At 44.2% G+C, this 22,307-nt stretch overlaps 1 protein-coding gene across 1 annotated transcript in view; it reads left to right on the top strand.

Moving 5' to 3' along the window:
* The window catches only part of LOC138970266 (glutamine and serine-rich protein 1-like), a gene marked incomplete at its 3' end in the record, with an annotated part of 75,050 nt that overhangs the window by 17,736 nt on the left and 35,007 nt on the right, over positions 1-22,307 (top strand). Inside the window, exons 4-6 of the mRNA XM_070342762.1 lie at positions 293-577; positions 2,427-3,804; positions 19,555-19,688. Of these exons, the coding sequence (XP_070198863.1) occupies positions 293-577; positions 2,427-3,804; positions 19,555-19,688 (1,797 nt within the window). The remainder of the gene's footprint in view (positions 1-292; positions 578-2,426; positions 3,805-19,554; positions 19,689-22,307) is intronic.

The following is a 22,307-nucleotide window of genomic DNA, read 5'->3' as shown; positions in this document are numbered from 1 at the left end:
GATAGTAAAGTAGCATTGTGTTACGTTGTATAGGTGAGATAGTAAAGTAGCATTGTGTTACGTTGTATAGGTGAGATAGTAAAGTAGCATTGTGTTACGTTGTATAGGTGAGATAGTAAAGTAGCATTGTGTTACGTTGTATAGGTGAGATAGTAAAGTAGCATTGTGTTACGTTGTATAGGTGAGATAGTAAAGTAGCATTGTGTTACGTTGTATAGGTGAGATAGTAAAGTAGCATTGTGTTACGTTGTATAGGTGAGATAGTAAAGTAGCATTGTGTTACGTTGTATAGGTGCAGCAGATGAGTACCAACAGTCCCCACCAGCACTCTCCGATCAGCGTGGGCAGCCCCCAGGCCCCCATGTCCTCCATGGGCAGCCCCCAGAACGTGATGCCGTCCTCCACGGTCAAACCTTCGGCGCCCCCCGTGCAGGCCATGGCCGACTCCTCTACGCCCGCCAAGCCCAAGAAGTCGCGCAACCGCAAGAAACCCAAGGCCGAGATCCTGAAGAACGTGCCGCCCCCACAGTCATTCGGCAACACTCAGCAACAGGCTGGCTTCCTCACCTCATCTCAGGTGTGTGTCTCTGTGTGTCTGTCTGTGTGTTTGGGACTGTGTGTGTGACAGTGTGTGGGTGGGTCTGTCTGTGTGTGTCTCTCTCTGTGTAAGTGTGTGTCGGTGTGTGTGTGTCTGTGTGTGTGGGTGGGTCTGTCTGTGTGTGTCTCTCTGTGAGCGTGTGTGTCTGTATACGTATGTGTATGTGTAAGCGTGTGTTATGTATGTGTGGATTATTTCTTTATTAGTAGTATTAGTATACTAATCTGCTCGGCTTTTTCTCCCTTGCTTTATATTGACATGTAATTTTCAAAGTTTATTTTTTGAGTATAGATCCGTATAGGTAATGCAATACTTTGTAATATTGTATGATTAGTGTTGACATGAGTTATTTCTGTTTGTGATTGTTTGTTTTTATTTGTCATCATTTTTGACTCACATGCGAAGCAAAAGTGAGTCTATGTACTCACCCGAGTCATCCGTCCGTCCTGGCGTCCGTCCGGAAAACTTTAACGTTGGATTTTCTTGGACACTATTAAGTCTATCAACACCTGATGTGGCCTGATGGTGTATGGTTACAAGATCTCAAAAAACATGTGCGGCAACTTGACCTCACTTCAAGTTCAAGGTCACATGGGCCGTAATTGTTGTCTTAAAAACGACCATTTTTCACATTTTCGCATTTTCTCTGAAGTTTTTGAGATTTAATACCTCACCTATATATGATATATAGGGCAAAGTAAGCCCCATCTTTTGATACCAGTTTGGTTTACCTTGCTTCAAGGTCAAGGTCACAGGAGCTCTTCAAAGTTGGATTGTATACATATTTTGAAGTGACCTTGACCCTGAACTATGGAAGATAACTGTTTCAAACTTAAAAATTATGTGGGGCACATGTTATGCTTTCATCATGAGACACATTTGGTCACATATGATCAAGGTCAAGGTCACTTTGACCCTTATGAAATGTGACCAAAATAAGGTAGTGAACCACTAAAAGTGACCATATCTCATGGTAGAAAGAGCCAATAAGCACCATTGTACTTCCTATGTCTTGAATTAACAGCTTTGTGTTGCATGACCTTGGATGACCTTGACCTTGGGTCAAGGTCACATGTATTTTGGTAGGAAAAATGTGTAAAGCATGTGAGTCGTATGGGCTTTGCCCTTCTTGTTTTTTAATCAGATTGATTGACATTTTTGTAAAGCAATCTTCGACGAAGGCCGGACTTCGGTATTGCATTTCAGCTTGGTGGCTGAAATATTAATTAATGACTTTGGTCATTAAAAATCTGAAAATTGTAATTAAAATTATTTTTTTATAAAACGATCCAAAACTACGTTTATCTTATTCTTCATCCTTTTCTGATTCCAAAAACATATAAATATGTTATATTCGGATTAAAAACAAGCTCTGAAAATTAAAAATATAAAAATTATGATTAAAATTAAATGTCCGAAATCGATTTAAAAACAATTTCATCTTATTCTTTGTCCGTTCCTGATTCCAAAAACATATAGATATGATATGTTTGGATTAAAAACACGTTCACAAAGTTAAAAAGAATAGAGATATAGAAAAGCGTGCTATCCTCCTCAGCGCAACCGCTACCGCGCTTTTCTGGATTGTTAATTTCACTGCTTTTGCCATGAGCGGTGGACAGACGATGCTACGAGTGTACGGTCATGCGGAAAAAATGCAATGCGTTCAGTTTCATTCTGTGAGTTCGACTGAGCTTGACTAAATGTTGTATTTTCGCCTTACGCGACTTGTTACATCATAGTTTTAGCAGGGACAGATTGTAAGACTAGGCGTTAGCCTAAAACCTCCCATTTTTGAGTAGTAAAGATGGTTTGTTGGTGTGTTCAGGGTTTTTCTGGCTCTGGTGGCAATAGCTTCCAGACTGCGACGTCGCGGTCAGTGCAACAGTTCCAGCAGCCCCCCGACAACCAGGCCTTGATGCAGGCTCAGTTCGGCAGTTCGGCCTCCTCCCCCTCCCCCCAGAACCTGATGCGTGGCATGCGCGGCATGGGGGACGAGGGCAGCTACCAGGTGCTGTCCAGCGTGGCTGGCAACCAGGTCAGCGACCAGTCCCCGCGACCCCAGCAGCCAGGCGTGGAGAGCAACCCCTCCCTCATGCCGCTCAACAGCCAGCGCGTGAAGGGCGGGGGTGGTGGTGGTGGGGATGCCCCCATGCTGAGCGGAGCGTACCAGGACGAGCAGGACATGATGCCCCAGCAGACGGCTCAGTTCGACCTGCAGGCCTTCTCCTCCCAGCCCTACATGGAGCAGCTGGTCTCCGGCCAGCCCGTGCGCCTCATCCCGGGCAACGTGTACTCCGAGGCCATGCACGTGGCGGCCGGGCTCCCTGTCTTCCCTCCCTACGCCGCCTACCAGACCACAGAGGGCTCCACCATCGACGAGGCCGCCTTCTCCAGCCTCTTTGACAACTCGCAGGGCGTCAAGGCCGAGGCGCACGCAGCAGCCGCCAACATGGAGAGCGGGATGGTGGAGATGGAGCCCCCCCATCCCGTCCCCCCCGCCAAGCCCTCCGCCACCTGCACCCACCCCGTGGAGGAGGACGACGAGCTGTGCAACTTTGCCCAGCCCCCCCCTCAACTGGCCGACAAGGACAGACACCCCCCGCCCCAGCCCCCCCTCCCCTGCCCAGTAGTGCCGGCAGAGAAGGCAGAGGCCAAGGCGCCGACCACCCCGGGCAAGGTGGGTCCCGGCTTCCAGGACTCTTTTATGAACTTCCTAATGGGCAAGAAGCAGGAGACTCTGTCCAGCGACACCTCGGCCACTGTGGGGGACAAACCCCAGCTCCCCAAGTACATCCCTGAACCACGCAGACCAGCCCCTCCCCCTCGCCCGCCGGACCCCCCGGCTACCTCCAGCGCCGTGTCCTTCTCTGAAAGTGAAGAGGATTCGAACATGGGCACGGCGGTCAAGCACGCCATCTCCACCCTGGGCGGGGATTCTGACTCTTACGACTCTGAACACGGGGAGACGGGTTACTCTGTGCAGCGCACCAAAGACTTGACTGTGAAGATTACGCTGCAGAACACGCTCAAGAAGCAGCACAAATCACGGGGCAGACCTTCACGGGGGAGGGCTGTGGGGGCCGTCAGGGCCAGGGGGGATAGCGCAAAGTCCAAATCAACCAGGGAGCCCACACCCCCACCACCGCGGGAATCCATCGGTCGACGTGCCAAAGACGTTGCCAAGGAGAAAACCAAGAAGAAAAGTAAGTGCGTGCGTGGGAGTGATGTCTGTACATTAGTTTGCCGATCATGTGTGTCGTCAAATTCATAGACAGTTGGGCAGTTTGTGTGTGGATTATTTAGTGAACACCCTTTTGTACAACCTCCATTCCAATAACAAAACAAATGTATATATATGTTTATATATATTACAAGTCCAAATCTGAGTGCGTAAATATTAATACAGTTTTAATACATGAACAAGCACTACTGTTTGTGTGCAACAAAACTCGTTCAGTCACTTCAGATTACAACTCTAGGCTTAATCTCTGTGCATGTGAAACAATGTGCTGTTGCGGCACAGGTGCTTCTCAACCCTTGCAAACACTACACTTTACTGTTGTGGCACAGGTGCTTCTCAACCCTTGCAAACACTACACTTTACTGTTGTGGCACAGGTGCTTCTCAACCCTTGCAAACACTACACTTTACTGTTGTGGAATGTGTTTTGTTAATGGAATGGAGGTTGTACAAAAGTGTCGTCACTTGGTGACAGATGGGTCAGGACAAAGCGATTTGGAAGGGCTAAGTACAAATGCACTGTTGACTTTACTCTTATTGCTACACCTACTGACTCAACTCGCTGGCAGAAGACATCACTGTTGACTTTACTCTTATTGCTACACCTACTGACTCAACTCACTGGCAGAAGACATCACTGTTGACTTTACTTTTATTGCTACACCTCCTGTTTCTTCTTTATTTGGTGTTTAACGTCGTTTTCAACCACGAAGGTTATATCGCGAGGGGGAACGGGGGAAGATGGGATAGAGCCACTTGTCAATTGTTTCTTGTTCACAAAAGCACTAATCAAAAATTTGCTCCAGGGGCTTGCAACGTAGTACAATATATATTACCTTACTGGGAGAATGCAAGTTTCCAGTACAAAGGACTTAACATTTCTTACATACTGCTTGACTAAAATCTTTACAAAAATTGACTATATTCTATACAAAAAACACTTAATAATAATAATAAATGAGCATTTATATAGCGCAACATCATAACTTTACAATTATGCTCTTTGCGCTTGACACATTTAAAATTAAAACACAGTTATACAAGCATATGAGACAGTGACAAAAGGTCAGGTGTCATGTCTACTGTCCCGAATGACACACGATTGCTGACATTTCACCATTGCCAACAGAATAAACAAATAAGAAATAGGTAGAAAATGAATGTGAAAACTGACTTTAATTGTTGATCAGTATTTTCTATACCACTAACAAATAATCTACTTGCACATATCTGTTTGGCAAATGTATGTTGCATGGGACACACTGACATGAAAGTGGAAGATGTTTTTCCCTCTAGAGAAACTACATATCAAGTTACACTTTTTGTGCTCTTCCATTCCAGTTGGCAATCAATTGTTAACGCATGTTATTAGAAAAAATAGAACGAAAACAGATTAGATAGAATGAAAAATGTACTGGTGATGTCATTTGGGACATACTGACATGAAAACGTCACCTTTTGGCATTGTCTCATTTACATCTACATTCATAGTCAACAACGCTTAATTAAAAGTATACACCTTCAAACATACATTACAAAAGATTCTTCCACTAACTAAGTAATAAAAACATGAATAAAATAGGTGGGGAAAAATCACTAAAACAACAAATAACACTACATGTAGCCTACTGATGGACTGAGAAAACAAAATCAGGGGTTGTATTTCCTGAAGAGGTGCGTTTTAAGTGCTCGTTTGAATGCTTGGGGTGACTGAGAGTGGCGGATGTGAAAGGGGAGAGAATTCCATTGTGTGGGTGCGCAGAAAGTAAAAGTGCGTTGTCCGTATGTTTTGGTTTTGGTGTGTGGAATGGTAAAGATGCGACAGTCAGAAGAGGAACGGAGTTGTCTTGCTGGAGAATAGACGGTGAGGAGTTCAGAGAAGTGAGCAGGAGACGAACCAGAAAAGAAGTTAAAGCAGAGGGTAGACAGTTTGTAGTCTATGCGGGCTTGAATAGGTAACCAGTGCAGTGTGTGAAGAAGTGGTGTTGCGTGATCTCGTTTTCGTGCTTTGAGAATGAGGCGTGCTGCCGAGTTTTGGACTTTTTGTAGTTTATGCAGGAGGTACAGAGGACAGCCAGAGAGAAGAGAGTTGCAGTAGTCAAGTTTAGAAAGAACAAAGGCACAGACAAGAGTGTTAGTTGTTTGAGAGGAGAGTGTGTGGCGAATGGTGCTGATCTTACGAAGCTCAAAATAAGCTGCTCTACAGACTAAAGATATATGTTTGTTAAGGGTCATGTCAGATGAAAGGGTGAATCCAAGGTTTCTAGCTGATGGTGAGAAAAGAATGTCGGTGTTGCCTATTTGAACAGAAACAGGTTGGGGAGAGGGAAATGTAGTGTTCTTCTTTTTGCACAGTAAGACTTCAGTCTTATCATCATTCAGCTTAAGTTTGTTATCAACCATCCAAGATTTAACATCAGTGATGCATGTCTGAATGGTCTGGATGGCGGAATGTGTCTCTGCTGGGGGACTGGGTTTATACAGCTGGGTGTCATCAGCAAAAGACTGATTTAAAACAGAATGGTTTTGAATCAGTGTGGAGAGGGGCTTAGTGTACATGATGAAAAGGATGGGACCAAGTACTGAACCTTGAGGAACGCCGAAAGAAAGTGGGGCTGGAGCAGACATCTGGCCATCGACAAGCACAGCCCGAGTCCTGCCAATGAGATAGGACTCAAGCCATGCTAGCGGTGGACCGGAGATGCCGTACAGAGTCTGAAGTCTATGGAGAAGCGTGACATGGTCAATCGTGTCGAACGCTGCAGAAAGGTCAAGTAGGGTAAGCACTGACACATCACCACCATCCAGAGCAGACAGAATGTCACTGATTACTTTAAGTAGGGCTGTTTCAGTACAGTGAGAAGGGCGATAAGCGGACTGAGAGTGCGAGATCAAATCATGGGTGTTCAAATATGACAACAGCTGCTTCAAAACTACCTTTTCAAAAACTTTGGACAAGAATGATAAATTAGATACAGGACGATAATTTTTCAAAATATTGACATCAAGACTTGGTTTTTTGAGAAGTGGTTTGACAAGTGCAGTTTTGAACAATGATGGAAAAACACCAGATAACAGGCTATCATTGACAATTTGAGTAAGAGTTGGCAACAACACATCAAGATTCTCAAAAAGCAATGGTGTGGGTATGGCATCAAGTGGACAAGTTGTTGGTTTGGACTTCAGAATAATGGATCTAAGGTCTTTTTCACTGATTGGCTGAAATGATGAAAAAGAACAATCAGTGGGAACATCAACATGACTGGAGGAAGCAGAATGTGCACTCATCTGATCAAGTTCAGAACGAATATCAGAAACCTTCTTGATAAAATAGTCGCTGAATACATCTGGCAGCTGACTAGCGGGGAAAACAGTGGGAAGTGGGGATACCTTACTGCGGCCGGTCAACCGGCTGCAAATATCGAACAGTTTTTTGCTTGAATCGCAGGCAGTAATCTGGGTTTGGAGGAAGGTTGTCTTTGCTGCGTGTACTAACTTAGTTACAATGTCCTTTGCTCGTTGAAATATTTGTTTGTGGACAGTAAGACCAGTCTTAACACACCTGCGCTCAGCACGCCTACGGTCACATTTGGCATCACGCAGTTCGACACAGATGTCGGAGTACCACGGTGCGGACTTGGACGGACGGACAGGGCGACGTAAAACGGGGGCATGAGCGTCAAGAGCAGCACGAAGTGTGGCATCAAGTTGGTCAGCGGAGGGGGAGGGGGGCAGCGCGTTCTGCAGCTCGTTCCTAAAAGCGTCTTTATCCATTGTACGGAGACAGCGGACAGACTTAAACATGGGTAGAGGAGGAGGACACTGGGTCATCAGATCAAACAAAACACAAAAATGATCTGAGGCTAAGACATCCGTAACAGACACAGATTGAACAATATGATCATCAGGCCTATGCATAACCCAATCCAGTATGTGATTCTTCTTGTGCGTTGGATGACTGACTGACTGTGTGAATTGAAAAACATCTAAAATATCTAACATCTTGACAGTGGAAGGGTGGTTGCAGTCATCAAAATGAACATTGATATCACCAAGCAAAACAGGAGTTCCAGACAAAGTGTTACAATGGTCAACAAGGTCATGAAATTCAGAGAAAAACATGGCATCAGTCAATTTGTTTTTTGAGTTTGGAGGAGGCCTATAGATGCAAAACAACTGAACTGGTTTCTGATGAAGGGCTAGTGTCACTTGTACACACTCAAAAGATGGATGTGTAAATGGCAGTACCGAATTAAACGACACATGATTAGAAAGAGAGTTTTTGAAGATCACTGCTATTCCACCACCGCGAGTGACACTGCGGGGAAACGATCGGAGGGAATAGTTTGCTGGTGTCAAGTCAACAATAACACTGTCGTCACCGTTCTCCTTGAGCCAAGTCTCGGTTAAAATCAAAATGTCTAGGTCATTGTCTGTGACAAACTCGACGATTTCTGTTCTTTTACATGCTTGCTGAGTTGAAGAAACAGACTGAGCGTTGAAAAGTGTAAAAAGAGAAACAGAATCCGTTTGTCGCCTCTTACGACATGCTGGGGAGCATCGGGTAAATTCTTTCTCGTCCCAATCAATATGGGACTCCCCCTAACCCGCGGGGGGTCTACACCTTCTGACTCAACTCACTGTCAGAAGACATAACTGCACTGTTGACTTTTCTCTTATTGCTACACCTACTGACTTAACTCGCTGGCAGAAGACATCACTGTTGACTTTACTCTTATTGCTACACCTACTGACTTAACTCGCTGGCAGAAGTTATATTATAACTGCACTGTTGACTTTACTCTTATTGCTACACCTACTGACTTAACTCGCTGGCAGAAGTTATATTATAACTGCACTGTTGACTTTACTCTTATTGCTACACCTACTGACTTAACTCGCTGGCAGAAGTTATATTATAACTGCACTGTTGACTTTACTCTTATTGCTACACCTACTGACTTAACTCGCTGGCAGAAGTTATATTATAACTGCACTGTTGACTTTAGTTTACTCTTATTGCTACACCTACTGACTTAACTCGCTGGCAGAAGTTATATTATAACTGCACTGTTGACTTTAGTTTACTCTTATTGCTACACCAACTGACTCAACTCGCTGGCAGAAGACATCACTGCAGTGGAACCCCCTGCTTAGACCTGGACAAATCTGACAACAGGAGGGAGTGTTAGTATTACAATTAACAGGAGGGAGTGTTAGTATTACAATTAACAGGAGGGAGTGTTAGTATTACAATTAACAGGAGGGAGTGTTAGTATTACAATTAACAGGAGGGAGTGTTAGTATTACAATTAACAGGAGGGAGTGTTAGTATTACAATTAACAGGAGGGAGTGTTAGTATTACAATTAACAGGAGGGAGTGTTAGTATTACAATTAACAGGAGGGAGTGTTAGTATTACAATTAACAGGAGGGAGTGTTAGTATTACAATTAACAGGAGGGAGTGTTAGTATTACAATTAACAGGAGGGAGTGTTAGTATTACAATTAACAGGAGGGAGTGTTAGTATTACAATTAACAGGAGGGAGTGTTAGTATTACAATTAACAGGAGGGTCAGTGTTAGTATTACAATTAACAGGAGGGAGTGTTAGTATTACAATTAACAGGAGGGAGTGTTAGTATTACAATTAACAGGAGGGAGTGTTAGTATTACAATTAACAGGAGGGAGTGTTAGTATTACAATTAACAGGAGGGTCAGTGTTAGTATTACAATTAACAGGAGGGTCAGTGTTAGTACAGTAGAACCCCTCACAACGACCCCCCTCTCTAAGGACTACCCCGCCACAACGACCCTTTTTTTTTTAACCGATGTACTTCCTTATATAGTTGTCACCAGTGTAGCGACCACCCCGCTCTAACGTCTAAGGACCGACCTAACAGCTTGTGTAACGACTTTGTCAGACAAAGCCAAGACTCAGTCAGCGTAACGCATCACTGACAAACCGGTTATAACCAGTTATAACCGTCTTGCGTAAGCAAAGGCACTAATTAACCGCTGAGAGGTGTGATGGTTGGGTGGGCTGAGTAAACATCACAAACCAATCATCGAGAAAACAAACTCACGTGACCAACACACACCGTTCAATTCAGTCAGAATAGACAGTCTTTGGACAGAAGAGCAGTGGAGATCGACATGGCGTCTACAAAGAAAAGAAAATATTTAACTCTCGAGAATCGAGTGAATGTTGTGAACAGACACAAAAAGGGAGAAACTGCCATCGCGATTGCAAAAAGTCTTGATGTTGGAAAATCGCAAATTCAAAGAATTATCCAACTCCAAGAAAACATTCTGAAAAAGGTGGGGAAGTGGTGACAAGGCAGTGAACGCACTCACCATGCACTGACATCATACAAAAGCAGCCACACAAACACAGCACAGAGGCAGAGGCAGGTGTGCAGATGCTTTGTGAGAATAAGCGTTGAAAACCAGTTTGAATAAAAAACCAGCAGATAGAGCCGCATGCATGTCATAATTATTCTTCTTGTCTGGCTGCATGCCGATCTTGTGGCAGTGACTTTTCACTCTTCAGTCGGACTGTACACAAACCGCTCTCACTCTCCCTCACTGACTACCCTAAGCGCTGACAACTGATGTTTGGAAGAGTACACCTCTCTATTTCTCTCCAATGCTCTTCCTGCTGACTTCAGTGACACCGGACACCCCACTGAGTTTAGCCAGCTACCCCCCCCCCCCCCCTCTCTCTCTCTCCCCCCAGCCATGTACTGTTTGGTGCTGTGGCCAGAGAGGTGTCACCGGCTAATTGAGGCCAGCTGCACTGTTCACTCAGAGCAAAACTAGTTGACTGTGTCTAACTTTTGACAAAGCAACACAACTGAAGGGTTCACAGATTAGGTAACCGACTCACTGGTCAAGGCTGCAGGGAAACAAGAGTATCTTTTCAATGAAAGAGGTTACACACAGATACGCGATGCTGAGAACGGTGGCCGATTTTTCACTCTCTTTCTCGGAGGGCCTTCATCATTGCAGGGACTGCTGTAAAGAAATGCTTGCTCAGAAACTAACTCTTTTTGCATTGAAACATGCACCAGAACTGGTGGACACCATCGACAATGTCAAACATGAAATCGAAGCAGTTTGCTTGAGGGTCGTCAGCAACTCAAACTTCTCTGTTTTCTTTTTTTTAAGAAAATCTGAGGTGACTTTCTTTGTGGCCCCGCCACCTCCCTCTGTAAGGACCCCCCTCCATAAGGACCGATTTATGTCAACATTTTCAAGGTCGCTAGAGAGGGGTTCTACTGTATTACAATTAACAGGAGGGAGTGTTAGTATTACAATTAACAGGAGGGTCAGTGTTAGTATTACAATTAACAGGTGGGAGTGTTAGTATTACAATTAACAGGAGGGAGTGTTAGTATTACAATTAACAGGAGGGAGTGTTAGTATTACAATTAACAGGAGGGAGTGTTAGTATTACAATTAACAGGTGGGAGTGTTAGTATTACAATTAACAGGAGGGAGTGTTTGTATTACAATTAACAGGAGGGAGTGTTAGTATTACAATTAACAGGAGAGAGTGTTAGTATTACAATTAACAGGAGGGAGTGTTAGTATTACAATTAACAGGAGGGAGTGTTAGTATTACAATTAACAGGAGGGAGTGTTAGTATTAGGCACACACAAAAAAATAGGTGTGATTACGGTAACATAGCCAAAAAAAATAGAGTAGGAAGGTAGGCAATCACTTTTTTTTTTTTTAACTTTTTTTTCTAATGTGTACAAATTATACCTACTTGACAGGGAAATAAGTGTGCGACTCGGGCGCTTTCGCTTTCATTGCGTTTTCTGCATTCGTTTTCTTGTTGTTGTTTTTTTTTGACAAATGTAATAAAAAGTTATAGGGTCGGCCCCTAAAAATAGGGTAGGTCGGGTTACCGTAACCACACCTATTTTTTTTTTTAGGCCTTACAATTAAAATTGGGTGTAAATTTACGTAGGTTATGAAAAGAAAATCTGAGAAAACAGGGTCTTTAAATGGAGGGAGTCTTGAATGGGGGGGGGGGGGGGGGGGGGGTCTTGTCTTTTAAAAGTGGGAAATCCACTGTTTCTGGTTGAGGGTTTAGGCTGTACACAGACTGAATCCTTATCTGTGTCTTTCCCTCTCCCCCACATCTGTTCATTCTCACTCCATGTCAGCCCTGATAGTGATAAGGTGGCTGTGACTGTGTCAACTGGGTTTAGTGTCCTGTGACTGTGTCAACTGGGTTTAGTGTCCTGTGACTGTGTCAACTGGCTTTACACTGTGGGATCAGGAGAGACTAGCAGCCTGACAGTTCAGGCATGTTGTCTTGTTTCGCTTCATCACTTTTTTCTCAGTCTCGGTCCTACCCCCCCACCCCCTCCAATTATCAGTAAGTTGAGTAACCCACCTAATATCCCCCTCCAATTATCAGTAAGTTGAGTAACCCACCTAATATCCCCCTCCAATTATCAGTAAGTTGAGTAACCCACCGAATATCCCCCTCCAATTATCAGTAAGTTTAGTAACCCACCTAATATCCCCCTCCAATTATCAGTAAGTTGAGTAACCCACCTAATATCCCCCTCCAATTATCAGTAAGTTGAGTAACCCACCTAATATCCCCCTCCAATTATCAGTAAGTTGAGTAACCCACCTAATATCCCCCTCCAATTATCAGTAAGTTGAGTAACCCACCTAATATCCCCCTCCAATTATCAGTAAGTTGAGTAACCCACCTAATATCCCCCTCCAATTATCAGTAAGTTGAGTAACCCACCTAATATCCCCCTCCTCCCTCTGTAGGGTAATTGTGTGACTGTTACTGTTTTATTCATTGCTAGAAATCACACAAGTACAAAAACAATGATAGTAGAACTAAACCAATTTTTTTTAATAATAATGTGAATCTGTTGTAGTCCAGGTAACAGCTTGTATATTGGGGTAAAATTGACCGTGTTGAAGTGAGTGAATGACAGTATTGGCGTTAACCGGTAATTACCGGTATTTTACCGGTTGAAATGAGAAAATACCGGAACAAAATTGGCTGCCGATAGGACCTACCGGTTGATTTGTAGAACTACCGGTTTTTTTGCTGGTAAAACAACAAAACCAGTACTCCGAGTTGGACGCTTACTGGTTCCAATGACCAGCCTACCGTTTTTCTCTGGACTGTTTGCATCATAAAAGTTTGCGTACCGGTTTGAAAAAATACTAGCGCCATCACTGAATGATTGATTCAGGGAACGTCACGGCAGAGTGTTGTGAAACGTAGCGCTCTGTAAGCACTTGGAGCAGTGGTAGGCTTGGACATTTCTTGATATCAGTTATCACTGACGGTAACAGTGATTGAAAATACTACATGGCTTGCTGTGTCATAATAATAATAATAATGCAAACTTTTATAGCGCTATTCTAAAAAATTGTCTACTCTTAGCGCTTTACAATACATACATCGACCAAGCATACTATACACGCACAGGCAAAGAAACCGACCAAACATAACCAACAAACTATACATGCACAGGCAAAGAAAACGACCAAACATACAATACACGCACAGACAAAAAGAACGACCAAACATAAGCAAACATACTATGACCAAACATAACCAACATACTATACGCGCGCAGGCAAAGAGAACAATCAGCACATGTAATAATTACTGACAACTAATAATGCAGGCATACAGTGACAGTCCAATACACAGCCTAAGCACAAGAACCACAGTAGGCTTCTATATAAAAACGTGTCAACAGTACTATTTACACACACACAAACAGTGCTGACACAAATCACTTGCGCTGAAAGAGGTGTGTTTTGAGATTTGTCTTGAATGTAGTGAGAGAATCTGTGTGTCTGAGAGGCAGAGGTACCACATTTACACTGCTTAAATTTAAAACAAAAATTGTTTGAATATTTTAATTTATGCGAGGGAAAGCAAGTTTATATAATATTTGAAAAAGCAACAAGTATAAACCTGGTATCACCCGGCAAGCCATGTAGTATTCTGTTTATCCTACATTCTCTACTTGCATGCCTTCTGCTCCAAAAGTGATGGAATCGAAGCGTCCAAATTGAAGACACGTCTTATTGGAACGGCCAGTCTCATGAAGTCTTTGATGTCAAAGCAAAAAGACGTCATTTGGACGCAGAGGTTCTATGATCTTTCCGGCTTCCGAGTTCAGTGGTACCAACGATATATAAGAATTAAGAGAGACAGGGTTCTTTGAGGAGAGGTGTGCTTGGGTCAAGTTGATAGAGAAACAGGGTTCTTTGAGGAGAGGTGTGCTTGGGTCAAGTTGATAGAGAAACAGGGTTCTTTGAGGAGAGGTGTGCTTGGGTCAAGTTAGAGAAACAGAATGGGCCTTGTATTGTCCGTTGTCCTTGCAATCCCATGGCCTCTGTCTTCATTGCTCATTGTTTGACACATTCACACTCCTAGTGCCTGGACTGTCACAGGGTGTATCAACACATTCTGCTGTGTAGGACAGGAAGGTGTGTACACTGTCACAGGGTGTACATGTATCAACACATTCTGCTGTGTAGGACAGGAAGGTGTGTACACTGTCACAGGGTGTATCAACACATTCTGCTGTGTAGGACAGGAAGGTGTGTACACTGTCACAGGGTATACATGTATCAACACATTCTGCTGTGTAGGACAGGAAGGTTTGTACACTGTCACAGGGTGTATCAACACATTCTGCTGTGTAGGACAGGAAGGTTTGTACACTGTCACAGGGTGTACATGTATCAACACATTCTGCTGTGTAGGACAGGAAGGTGTGTACACTGTCACAGGGTGTACATGTATCAACACATTCTGCTGTGTAGGACAGGAAGGTTTGTACACTGTCACAGGGTGTACATGTATCAACAAATTCTGCTGTGTAGGACAGGAAGGTTTGTACACTGTCACAGGGTGTATCAACACATTCTGCTGTGTAGGACAGGAAGGTTTGTACACTGTCACAGGGTGTACATGTATCAACACATTCTGCTGTGTAGGACAGGAAGGTTTGTACACTGTCACAGGGTGTATCAACACATTCTGCTGTGTAGGACAGGAAGGTTTGTACACTGTCACAGGGTGTACATGTATCAACACATTCTGCTGTGTAGGACAGGAAGGTTTGTACACTGTCACAGGGTGTATCAACACATTCTGCTGTGTAGGACAGGAAGGTGTGTACACTGTCACAGGGTGTATCAACACATTCTGCTGTGTAGGACAGGAAGGTTTGTACACTGTCACAGGGTGTACATGTATCAACACATTCTGCTGTGTAGGACACGAAGGTTTGTACACTGTCACAGGGTGTATCAACACATTCTGCTGTGTAGGACAGGAAGGTGTGTACACTGTCACAGGGTGTACATGTATCAACACATTCTGCTGTGTAGGACAGGAAGGTGTGTACACTGTCACAGGGTGTATCAACACATTCTGCTGTGTAGGACAGGAAGGTTTGTACACTGTCATAGGGTGTATCAACACATTCTGCTGTGTAGGACAGGAAGGTTTATACACTGTCACAGGGTGTACATGTATCAACACATTCTGCTGTGTAGGACAGGAAGGTGTGTACACTGTCACAGGGTGTATCAACACATTCTGCTGTGTAGGACAGGAAGGTTTGTACACTGTCATAGGGTGTATCAACACATTCTGCTGTGTAGGACAGGAAGGTTTGTACACTGTCACAGGGTGTACATGTATCAACACATTCTGCTGTGCAGAAATAACATCAGTTGTGGTTCTTTTCCTTTATTTTTTATACATTCTCTGTATTTTTGACAAATATATAACATGTTAACACTGATCGAGACTGCAATTGTTCTCCGAGATTGTGCTAGTGGTCAAGGTGAAGGTGATTGTGCTAGTGGTGAAGGAGATTGTGCTAGTGGTCAAGGTGAAGGACATTGTGCTAGTGGTCAAGGTGAAGGAGATTGTGCTAGTGGTCAAGGTGAAGGACATTGTGCTAGTGGTCAAGGTGAAGGACATTGTGCTAGTCGTCAAGGTGAAGGACATTGTGCTAGTGGTCAAGGTGGAGGACACTGTGCTAATGGTCAAGGAGATTGTGCTAGTGATCAAGGTGAAGGACATTGTGCTAGTGGTCAAGGTGGAGGACATTGTGCTAATGGTCAAGGAGATTGTGCTAGTGATCAAGGTGAAGGACATTGTGCTAGTGATCAAGGTGGAGGAGATTGTGCTAGTGGTCAAGGTGAAGGACATTGTGCTAGTGGTCAAGGTGAAGGAGATTGTGCTAGTGGTCAAGGTGAAGGAGATTGTGCTAGTGGTCAAGGTGAAGGACATTGTGCTAGTGGTCAAGGTGATGGAGATTGTGCTAGTGGTCAAGGTGAAGGAGATTGTGCTAGTGGTCAAGGTAGAGGTGATTGTGCTAGTGGCCAAGGTGAAGCCTGAAGGAGATTGTGCTAGTGGTCAAGGTGAAGGAGATTGTGCTAGTGATCAAGGTGAAGGACATTGTGCTAGTGGTCAAGGTGAAGGAGATTGTGCTAGTGGTCAAGGTGAAGGACATTGTGCTAGTGATCAAGGTGGAGGAGATTGTGCTAGTGGTCATGGTGAAGGACATTGTGCTAGTGGTCAAGGTGAAGGACATTGTGCTAGTGATCAAGGTGGAGGAGATTGTGCTAGTGGTCATGGTGAAGGACATTGTGCTAGTGGTCAAGGTGAAGGAGATTGTGCAAGTGGTAAAGGGGAAGGACATTGTGCTAGTGGTCAAGGTGAAGGACATTGTGCTACTGCTAGTGGTCATGGTGAAGGACATTGTGCTAGTGGTCAAGGTGAAGGAGATTGTGCTAGTGGTGAAGGACATTGTGCTAGTGGTCAAGGTGAAGGACATTGTGCTAGTGGTCAAGGTGAAGGAGATTGTGCTAGTGGTCATGGTGAAGGACATTGTGCTAGTGGTCAAGGTGAAGGAGATTGTGCTAGTGGTCAAGGTGAAGGACATTGTGCTAGTGGTCAAGGTGAAGGAGATTGTGCTAGTGGTCATGGTGAAGGAGATTGTGCTAGTGGTCAAGGTGAAGGACATTGTGCTAGTGGTCAAGGTGAAGGAGATTGTGCTAGTGGTCATGGTGAAGGACATTGTGCTAGTGGTCAAGGTGAAGGAGATTGTGCTAGTGGTCAAGGTGAAGGACATTGTGCTAGTGGTCAAGGTGAAGGAGATTGTGCTAGTGGTCATGGTGAAAGAGATTGTGCTAGTGGTGAAGGACATTGTGCTAGTGGTCAAGGTGAAGGAGATTGTGCTAGTGGTCAAGGTGAAGGACTGTCGCGACCAACCTGATAGGTAGGACCTTAACTTCTCACACAGAAGGAGTCAGGAACTCAAATGGTAAAGTTCAACAAAACGAAGACTTTATTGCTGCTAGAAAATAAAGGATGAGTGGATGAGAATGAAAGGATGTTGATGAAATGATGGGGGAATGAACAGGAACTGCTGGGCTCTGCTCTGCTGCTGCACAAAGAAAGTTAGTGATGATGATGATGATGATTGATGATCAGGAATGAAGGGTGGCGGCAATGATGATGAGGCAAAACATCATGTCAACACAATTGCACATCAACATACATGTAGCTATGGCAACGACATACATATGGCCACGCACACATGTGAGAAAGCAAAAATAAACAACACAACTGTCACTTTTGTCAATGAAATACTAAGGTAGCTGAATGTGCGTCAATGCCACACGTACGGCCTTAAAGGTAAGTGCAAACGTGCTCTTCACCAACGTATCTACGCCGAACTTGGGTTATAAACCCTCGAGCAATGACTGGCGCTTGTTCAAGCTAGAACGACATGTGAAAGTTACTTCCCTTTAAATCAGCCAAGATACGAATGGTGAGTGTGACGAACGTCAACTAGATGCTTGCACTGATGACACGGAGTGAGTGCGAAGATGATGATCTCCCCTGCCTACCCCCTTACTGCAAGCGTTGGGCAGTAACGTTGAAAGGGGTTAGACAGACGAACAGACGATGAAACATCTCCCCCTCCTTCTACCCCTTTACTGCAGACGTTGAGCAGTACCGACGAAGGGGGAAAGAGGAAGACGAACAGACGCTGACGATAGACGATGGCCTCCCCTGACCCAGTGCGCTGAGAACGACGAACAGCCTGCACTGTCAGGGAAGCAGTGACGGCGATGATGACAGACGAATAGATGACAGATGACAAGACGATATCGGCGACGGCGAGGACGGCCCACGACGGGCAGCGGGACTCCAGACGACAATCTCGCCCTTGTGACGAAGCTCCACGCAGGCACCCTTTTCAGTTTGCAGATGAGGCCGTGCTCGACAAATAAATGAAAGAAAAACACAGGCCTATAAGGCCATAATTAGAACACATGGTACTCAAATGCGAAATGATTCACAAGGCAAAAAGAGTTTAGCCAACAAACAAAACAGAGGTCACTCCATAATATTTACACAAAAACTAACTGGAGTGTGTGACCAAAAATCAACCTTACTGTCACTTGCAAGTCTTGCAACTTTAGACTCATTCCACAAATTCATGTAACATTTTCCAACCAGAAAAACACGCTTATTTCAGAGCATGGAATGATAACCAAAATGAGCGTGAATGACAATGAAGGGGGAATGAAATAAAGTGAAAAGGCCATGAGCTAAATTCTACCTCCCTTTTACCACCCTCCACCCGACCTACAACACAAACTAGAGACCAAAACACGTGGACAACAGAAGACATTTACACACACAAAAATACTCACATGGAAGAACCTCTATCCTTCCCCTGGTGAATATTTCCCTTTTCACGGCAAAGCCGACGTCAACAATAATGTTGAAAACTTGACCGGGTTGACATGAGTCACACCACGTACTTGGGCCGACAGCAGTCGCGCCACATTCCAGAACACACAATCGAGGTGTTACTGCTTCCAAAGTTCTTTGGCTTCTGCCCCGAATCCCGTTCAGCGCTGAGCGCAGACGACGGGTGAGCGCTAGCGACGCACCAAATTCACGTGCTCCCCGCAATGCGGTCACGAACACGGACACACTACACACCGCGGCTGGCGGTTTGTCGATTTAGAAACTACCCGCAACCCATCTCGCGACAAGGACATTGTGCTAGTGGTCAAGGTGGAGGAGATTGTGCTAGTGGTCAAGGTGAAGGAGATTGTGCTAGTGGTCAAGGTGAAGGACATTGTGCTAGTGATCAAGGTGAAGGACATTGTGCTAGTGATCAAGGTGGAGGAGATTGTGCTAGTGGTCAAGGTGAAGGAGATTGTGCTAGTGGTCAAGGTGAAGGACATTGTGCTAGTGATCAAGGTGAAGGAGATTGTGCTAGTGGTCAAGGTGAAGGAGATTGTGCTAGTGGTCAAGGTGAAGGACATTGTGCTAGTGGTCAAGGTGAAGGACATTGTGGTCAAGGTGAAGGACATTGTGCTAGTGGTCAAGGTGAACATTAATGTCGCGGTCTGTGTGAAATGTCATATTTTGGTCAAAAATACAAATATGATTCGATTTATGTATGGATCTATTTTAGTTAGAATTCTTTATAATTATACTGTCAAGAATAGAAGGCACACAAACATGCCCTCTGTCGCAATCTCAACCAGCCCCCTAACTATGATTTGTACAGCTTCTGCCGTCACATGGCTGAAAGAAGGGAAGTCCCGTGTTCAATCCATTTGTTTCATGATTATGATTATTTTGTCTGGCAGAGAAGTATCGTGACTCTGACACGAGCGAGGAGGAGGAGCCAGAGGACGCGGTGGTCAAGCCCAAGAAACGGCCGGGGGACAGCGGCAGCGAGTACGACTCCGACAAAGATCCCGTCTGGACGCCCTCTGAAGAGGTCAGTGGCGTCTGCACACATGTGTTACTACTGTTTGTGTGTAACTGTATGTCAGTGGCGTCTGCACACCTGTGTTACTACTGTTAGTGTGTAACTGTATGTCAGGGGCGTCTGCACACCTGTGTTACTACTGTTAGTGTGTACCTGTATGTCAGTGGCGTCTGCCTACCTGTGTTACTACTGTTGGTGTGTACCTGTGTTTCAGTGGTGTCTGCCTACCTGTGTTACTACTGTTATTGTGTACCTGTATGTCAGCGGTGTCTGCCTACCTGTGTTACTACTGTTATTGTGTACCTGTATGTTGGTGGCGTCTGTCTACCTGTGTTACTACTGTTAGTGTGTACCTGTATGTCAGTGGCGTCTGTCTACCTGTGTTACTACTGTTAGTGTGTACCTGTATGTTGGTGGCGTCTGTCTACCTGTGTTACTACTGTTAGTGTGTACCTGTATGTCAGTGGCGTCTGTCTACCTGTGTTACTACTGTTAGTGTGTACCTGTATGTCAGTGGCGTCTGCCTACCTGTGTTACTACTGTTATTGACTCACATGCGAAGCAAAAGTGAGTCTATGTACTCACCCGAGTCGTCCGTCCGTCCGTCCGTCCGTCCGTCCGTCCGTCCGGACGTCCGTCCGTCCGGCCGTCCGGAAAACTTTAACGTTGGATATTTCTTGGACACTATTCAGTCTATTTGTACCAAATTTGGCAAGATGGTGTATGATGACAAGGCCCCAAAAAACATACATAGCATCTTGACCTTGCTTCAAGGTCAAGGTCGCAGGGGCCATAAATGTTGTCTAAAAAACAGCTATTTTTCACATTTTTCACATTTTCTCTGAAGTTTTTGAGATTGAATACCTCACCTATATATGATATATAGGGCAAAGTAAGCCCCATCTTTTGATACCAGTTTGGTTTACCTTGCTTCAAGGTCAAGGTCACAGGAGCTCTTCAAAGTTGGATTGTATACATATTTTGAAGTGACCTTGACCCTGAACTATGGAAGATAACTGTTTCAAACTTAAAAATTATGTGGGGCACATGTTATGCTTTCATCATGAGACAAATTTGGTCACATATGATCAAGGTCAAGGTCTCTTTGACCCTTATGAAATGTGACCAAAATAAGGTAGTGAACCACTAAAAGTGACCATATCTCATGGTAGAAAGAGCCAATAAGCACCATTGTACTTCCTATGTCTTGAATTAACAGCTTTGTGTTGCATGACCTTGGATGACCTTGACCTTGGGTCAAGGTCACATGTATTTTGGTAGGAAAAATGTGTAAAGCAGTTCTTAGTGTATGATGTCATTGCTAGGTTTAGGTCAAGCATGTGAGTCGTATGGGCTTTGCCCTTCTTGTTGTGTACCTGTATTACTACTGTTAGTGTGTACCTGTATGTCAGTGGCGTCTGCCTACCTGTGTTGCTAATGTTAGTGTGTACCTACCTGTATGTCAGTGGCGTCTGCCTACCTGTGTTACTACTGTTAGTGTGTGCCTGTATGTCAGTGGCGTCTGCCTACCTGTGTTACTACTGTTATTGTGTACCTGTATGTCAGTGGCGTCTGCCTACCTGTGTTACTACTGTTATTGTGTACCTGTATGTCAGTGGCGTCTGCCTACCTGTGTTACTACTGTTATTGTGTACCTGTATGTCAGTGGCGTCTGCCTACCTGTGTTACTACTGTTAGTGTGTACCTGTATGTCAGTGGCGTCTGCCTACCTGTGTTACTACTGTTAGTGTGTACCTGTATGTCAGTGGCGTCTGCCTACCTGTGTTACTACTGTTAGTGTGTGCCTGTACATCATGTGGCTGCCAGTGTTACATGCAAATTTCTCAAGTATGGAGATCATGAAAAGTTATGCTTACTGAAATGACAGAGAATTAAAAAGAGATAACAATCATGCAAACCTGGGAACACATCCCACGTTGCCGTATTCTCTTCGTCTTTTTGTCTAAAATACCATCAGTACGGTCGGTTGAAAAGACGACCAGCAATTCCTAGGCTACTTTTCTTCACAAGTGCATCCCAGTCATTCCCGTCTATTTACTCAATTACTGGGGCACTGTTTATTTTAATGATTAAAATTAACTTGTTAACTCGGCATTTGATCAACGATTTCACTTTCAGCTTTTGTCATTAAACATTGAAAGAAGCATTTGTTGTAAGTGAATTGGTAAACTTAATTAATGGTACGACGGACTCGTGCAAACCATGTTTGAATCATCGGTGTTCAAATGTTGTGTTAAGTCTCCTATTTCTTTTGTTGAAAATACGCCAAGTTTGTTTGAGAATACTCAAAGAACCAAACAGGGGTTCCCAGGTCTGATCATGGCATTCGCCGTTTTCATCACTAAACTCTTATTCTTTATTATCTTGTTTGTTTTTTGTTGTTTTGTAGTTTGTTTATTTTTTATATCCTGGGGTAGAGTCACTCAGTCAGACGGTTGAAGTAATTTTATTTATTTTTTATTTATTTATTTATTTTATGCAATTTATATCGCGCACATATCTCAACCACGGATTCAAGGCGCAGGGATTTATTTATGCCGTGTGAGATGGAATTTTGTACACAATTTATCACGCATTCACATCGGCCAGCAAACCTCAAGCCTATTA

This window comes from Littorina saxatilis, linkage group LG7 (assembly GCF_037325665.1).
Source record: "Littorina saxatilis isolate snail1 linkage group LG7, US_GU_Lsax_2.0, whole genome shotgun sequence".
Classification (NCBI taxonomy): domain Eukaryota; kingdom Metazoa; phylum Mollusca; class Gastropoda; order Littorinimorpha; family Littorinidae; genus Littorina; species Littorina saxatilis.
The sequence above is the reverse complement of the archived record's forward strand: the minus strand, read 5'-3'. Positions and strand labels throughout refer to the sequence as shown.